Source organism: Carcharodon carcharias, chromosome 3 (genome assembly GCF_017639515.1).
Source record: "Carcharodon carcharias isolate sCarCar2 chromosome 3, sCarCar2.pri, whole genome shotgun sequence".
In the NCBI taxonomy this organism is placed as follows: Eukaryota; Metazoa; Chordata; class Chondrichthyes; order Lamniformes; family Lamnidae; genus Carcharodon; species Carcharodon carcharias.
In genome coordinates, this window is record NC_054469.1 from 189,222,781 (window position 1) to 189,228,780 (window position 6,000).

General features: G+C 43.1%; 1 protein-coding gene across 2 annotated transcripts in view; it reads left to right on the forward strand.

Moving 5' to 3' along the window:
• Positions 1-5,771, forward strand: part of LOC121276339 (E3 ubiquitin-protein ligase RNF144B-like) — a 72,019-nt gene extending 66,248 nt beyond the window's left edge. For both annotated transcript variants that reach the window (XM_041184626.1, XM_041184627.1), the window contains 3 exons: positions 1,279-1,423; positions 2,813-2,902; positions 3,787-5,771. In XM_041184626.1, coding sequence (XP_041040560.1) covers positions 1,279-1,423; positions 2,813-2,902; positions 3,787-3,927 — 376 coding nt within the window. In that variant the 3' untranslated portion in view covers positions 3,928-5,771. The remainder of the gene's footprint in view (positions 1-1,278; positions 1,424-2,812; positions 2,903-3,786) is intronic.
• Positions 5,772-6,000: the final 229 nt, after the last annotated feature.

A 6,000-nucleotide genomic window follows, 5' to 3' on the forward strand; every position in this document is an offset into this window, starting at 1 on the left:
TGACCACATTCTCTACAGCGAGTTACCCCCTCAGCCCTCCACCCATCCTCCATGACCTCTTATACCCTCCTTGCCAATTCTTCTGATATGCAGAATGGGCAGACCTCAGGAGCCATGTTGGGATGAAATAAAGTTAAGCTCTAAAAATGTAATACAACCAACACTATCTTTTAAAAAAAATTCTTGAAAACCCATACAAAGCTTTTAAGTCTCAGGTGGTTAACCCCAGGAAAACAAACTTACTTCTGTTCATACCACATCAAGGCAACCAAATCCTTAATGGGTTCTTTAACTGTCAATCAAACTGTGTACTCAGAACTCCGGCTGAGATAATTGTGGCTTTTGGATGTCAGCCAAGCAATCATAAACGGCCCTTGGGGCAATGTCAACAAATAATTTTTGAAACAGCTCGGACAGATGTTACACCGTGGCCAGAATATTACGCTCGTTGTTCCCCGCTCGCCCCAACCCCCACAGGCAGCACTGAGCGCTGCAAGGCCTGCCCACATGAAATCGTGGTCTGGCCTCGATCACAGGCGGCGGTTGGCTTCCCGACTGCGCCTGCCCGCCCCCGCCAATCCCGCCGGGGCAAAACCCTTGCCCATGTGTCTAGATGACTTTTTAAAAACTCTCATTGAAAGCTGCAGCCAGTTTTTTTTTAAAGCTTATAGAGCAGGGGATTTAAAAACCTTCAGATGATGACAGTTAAAGAGCCTATATGTCTACCCATAAATTTGTAATTCCTACAGTGCAGGTTAAGTCCCTTGCAGCAGCCAAAATGGGGTCTGTTTGTACTAGGCACTGAGTTCAAACGGCCCTGCTGGGCTCAAGTTTCCCTCCTGTGTGAATAACCTGCTGCCGACTTTCCCCTCCCGGCAAAAGTTGGATCTTTTGGAAATTGGAGCGGAACTTCCACATATAAGTCCTGCCCACCGTTTTGGAAGCTTCAATCTAGGCCATGGAATCCACAGATATGAACCAGCGATCAATTGATCAGATTTCATGTGAATCAGACTATAGTCAATAGCTTTTGATATTTGTGTATTTGAAAATTCCAAAATGAGATGATATTCAGAGGTTGACTTTTTTTATGACAACTTGTGTTTATTTCTCAGGTATTGATTATGAAATCACCTGAATTATATTGCAGAATAATTGTAATAACCTCTAGTGTACATTGAGATTGTTTTGAGATTGGCTTTGGTCTGTTTATTTTTTCCAAGTTGTAAGGTTAAATGAAATTCAACTAATTATCTTTGCCTTTGCCTCTTTCTGTAGTGTTTCCACCAGCCAGGACACCAATACAGCCATCAAACAGTGTCCAGTATGTCATATCTTCATAGAACGAAATGAAGGTTGCGCCCAAATGATGTGTAAAAACTGCAAGCACACCTTTTGCTGGTACTGTCTTCATAATCTGGATGTAAGTAGCTTTCTCAAAAAGCTGTTAGCTACTCAAGGGTTACTTGAATTCATATTCTTCTAATTTGTTCAAAAGTTATGATCTAGGCAGAGGTATTCATCTGTAAAGTGACTGATCTTATACATCAATCATTGTGCATCTGCCTCCCTCCCTTGATCCCATGATTGGCAGTTGTGCCTTCAGCTACCTAGAATCAGAAAATCGTGTTGCACAGAAGGAGGCCATTCAGCCTATTGTGAACTGTGCTTTTACCTATAATCTGCTCCACACACAACCTGATTAATTTGTTGACTGGCTCTTATTTGTGGACTCCATGTAAAAGCAAAAAAATTCAGTGAGAGGTTCATTAAATCACCTTCAGAACTTGATAATAAACCCTTGCAGGTTTCCCAGCAGATTGAGGTCAGTTAGCTCCGTTGCCTAGCTGGCTATATTTCTCTTGCTAATTATCTTTAATCTGTCTCCTTTGGTTACTGACTCTCCTGCCAGTAGGAATCGCTTTTGCATATTTACTCTACCAAAGTTCCTCATAATTTTGAGCGTTTCTATCAAATGTCTTTAATTTTCTTTTCTCTTAGGAGAACAATTCCAACTTCTCGAGGTCCCACGCTCTAGAAACCCCTCAACCCTTTTTTTCATTCATGGGATGTGGGCATCACTGGCTGGGCCAGCATTTATTGCCCATCCCTAATTGCCCTTGAGAAGGTGGTGGTGAGCTGCCTTCTTGAACCACTGCAGCCCATGTGGTGTAGGTACACCTGCAGTGCTGTTAGGGAGGGAGCACCAGGATTTTGACCCAGTGACAGTGAAGGAACGGCGATATATTTCCAAGTCAGGATGGTGAGTGACTTGGAGGGGAACTTCCAGGTGGTGATGTTTCCATCTATCTGCTGCCCTTGTCCTTCTAGATGGTAGTGGTCGTGAGTTTGGAAGGTGCTTTCTAAGAAGCCTTGGTGAATTTCTGCATCATCCTGCTGTCATCCTTTCCTCCTTTAAGTCTCCCCTTCAAACTCACCTATTTAACCAATCCTTTGGCCACTCTTCCTGGAATCTCCATGTTTTTTTGGCTTTCTTTGACATCTTTTCTTTTTATGAAACCTCTGTGAAGCACCTTGGGAAATTTTCTATGTTAAAGGTACTATGGAAATTCAAGTTGTTGTTGTGGTAGCAGTAGTAAATGTTGTTCTAAGAGTGCTGTGCTTCAGGCATCATTTGAATTAATCTCTGTAGAACAGCAAATGGAACTGCATACTATTGCATTCTAATCTTCACACACAGTATGATTTGTTATAACAAATGGATGTTGAACGAACAAATTGTTGACGACACGTAATAGAATGTGGCAGTTCAATATGACTTATTCAAACGCAGACAATTTTTATCTTTCAGAATGACATCTTCCTGAGACATTATGACAAAGGTCCATGTCGCAATAAACTTGGCCACTCCAGGGCCTCAGTTATTTGGAACAGAACCCAGGTGAGTCTCCCAACAAGGAAGGTGGAACCATTTGAATTCTGCATTGATGTGTTATGTGGAGTTAATGGTCTAGAAATTCAGGCATGAAGTACTCTGAAGGATATCTGGAACAGGATATATGACTTTGTAGCTAGTGTAGACAGAATTAGGTCTATACAGCTTGAATTATTCCCCATCTTCTAACTCTCCTTCACCTGGAATTGCACTTGTTGCTCACATGGGATCAAGGACCACCACAGGAGATTGTTACATGTGGGGCTTTGTGTACATTAATGAGAGAAACTAAAGTTAGCATGATATATGGGGTAGAATTGTACATCCTGTGGGTGGGTGTGCACCCGAGCCGATTGGGTGTAAAATTAGTGCACAATGACGTCGGGTGAGTGTCCTGCCAGCATGAAATCGTGATTGGGGACTGATTGCAGGTGGCGGACTGTTTCCCAGTCAATCCCAGGCTCACCCACTGCGCCCACCCGACGATCTCAAAACCCTGCCCATGATGATGCTACAAATGATTAAAAGTAATATATAAATCCCAAGCTCTTTAATTTTCTTTTTGTAGATCATAATAGTGTTAGTTTCTGGTGCAAATTTCTAGATTCAGTTTAGATGTTTAAATCCCTTTTTTTAATAAGAAAAGGAAATTGGGGAAGATAGCAAATGGGCTCACAATCTTCTTCCCCTGGGAGGCAATGCTGAGAGTGGTTCTTTTCACTAAAATATTCTTTAGTTGGAAATTCCTAGTGGTAATGTACTTTATCAATTGTATGAGTAAGCGCTTGGGGTTGGAACCTGAGTCTTGATACCTGTACAGCTTGATTAATGATCCTGTGCATGATGGAAACACTAAGGCCAGTGTCTTTTCTTCTTCCCCTTCTTTGCAGGTTGTTGGGATCCTCTTTGGATTGGGTCTTATTGTACTAGTCACATCTCCACTTCTCCTCCTGGCCTCCCCCTGCATTATCTGCTGTGCCTGTAAGTCCTTTAGGAGTAAGAGGAAACACCATGGCCCGCCATCTACTTAAACTGAGGAAAACCCCGATCCAATGTCCTTCTGGTGCCAAGACTACTTCACTCACGTCATTCTTTCAGATGAAGTGCCTATTGGATCAGTGCTGTGGAAGCACACACAATATAGATTATGGATGAGAGGGGAGTTGGGGGAAGCTTAGATTTTGGATGTATCATTGTAGTAACTGCAGGAAACATGTCACACCAAAGTGAAATTGGTGGATACTTTGACATTGCCTAACTGTCATTATAATGCACACTGCTGCAGTCTACATTTCTTAATAATCTGAGGATAACTGTATGCTTTCAGCTAATTTTTCTACCCTCACCCCTTCACCACCCCTCCCTTTTCCTGCTATCCCCCACAGACCTATTGTGCTTCAGCAAGGTCTGTTATTACCATGATCTGTTTTGGCCATCTTGGGACAGGGTAAGATTCTCAATTCCAACTTCCTCCACCCCCTGGACAATACAATGTTTGGACTCCATAAAAATGCTACATCTAGTAACATTTAGAGATAAAGTAGGATTCACATGAAAGGGGCAATTTGAGGCTGGAACTCCAAAGCCACCTGTTCCCTTTGGATGAGAAACTGCATTGCTTTACCACCAGATCTACACTCTGATGTTTGGACTATGGTTATTGTTTCCTTAGTGCATTGCTAGACTTTTCTTTTCCTGTAAAACACTAACTTATTTGTCATTACAAGCTATGTGTGTTATGCGCTTGTTATGCGCAAAAGCACCAGTCGGGCAACTAAATGATAAACCTTAGGCAGCCTATTTGCCTTCACCAAGGCTGCAGGCATCTAATAAAAGGATAACTGCTCATGACGTCCTCCTTCCTTAAAGCATAGGGGTCTATAACAAATGGAAGGAGGGGTATAACAGTTAATATAGACATGATAAAGGAAAAAAACATGCCTGTAATGAATTCTTAAATAGTACATGCACACATTTACATATACCATTGGCACTAAATTGGGCCAAACAAGTACTATATACAGATCTTGCTATGTATTGGGAATAGCAGTTTCAGAGAAAGCAGATAATTTTTGGAGCTGAAATAATAACCAGAAAATTCCTTTCAAAGGGCTGAATTTTCCTGATCAGGTGACAAGGTTGGGAGCAAAGTTGCAAAATAGTGCATCAGGTTTGCTACCCGATGCGTTCTTGTCTCCGACAGATCTCTCTGGAGGCGAGTTAATGTAGCAGAGGTTATGGGCCCGGCAGCTATGGGTAGCCAATTAGGCCAATTAGTGGCACAGTTGGAGGAAGGCTGATGGTGTCGCTGTAATCTTCTCAATGGCAGATGGACCCCCTAGCTGAGGCCAGCGCCCGGCAGGCTATTAGAGATGGCCTCCTGATGGCAGACTGGGGGTCCATGGAATTGTCTATTCGATCATCTCAGCAAGGATCCGTTGGGGTGCGATGGACACAACCGTGGCCGCAAACCATCCTATAGAGGTGCCCCCACCCACAATGGTGGCATAATAGCTGTGGCCATGCATGATTTATAATTATTTGAAATAGTCCACAGAGCAGCTCCATATTGAAGTGCCCTCATGGTGTCCAGATTGCCTCAGCAGCACCTGTCTCTCCCAGTGGATATCGCTGTGGGCCCATGGTTTGCCCAGCATTCTTAATTGGATGGGGTTCCTAGAGGCAGCATCTTGATTGCCTCCAGGAAAGTCACAACCGACATCTTACAATCAGCTACTTCCAGGTTCCTGACCCAGATTTGAGGCTGATATTGGCCTGGTTTTTGTTATTATTTGTTCATGGGATGTAGGCATCGCTGGCTAGGCCAGCATTCATTGCCCATCCTTAACTGCCCTTGTACAGAGGGCATTTAAGAGTCAACCACATTTGTGGTCTGGAGTCACATGTAGGCCAGACCTGATAAGGACAGCAGATTTCTCTCTCTAAAGGACATTAGTGAACCAAATAGGTTTTTACGACAATGGCAATAGTTTCGTGGTCATCATCAGACTTTTAATTCCAGATTTCTAAAATCTAATTCCATATCCTGTGGTGGGATTTGAACCCAGGTCCCCGGGCATTACTCTGGTCTCTGGAATACTAGA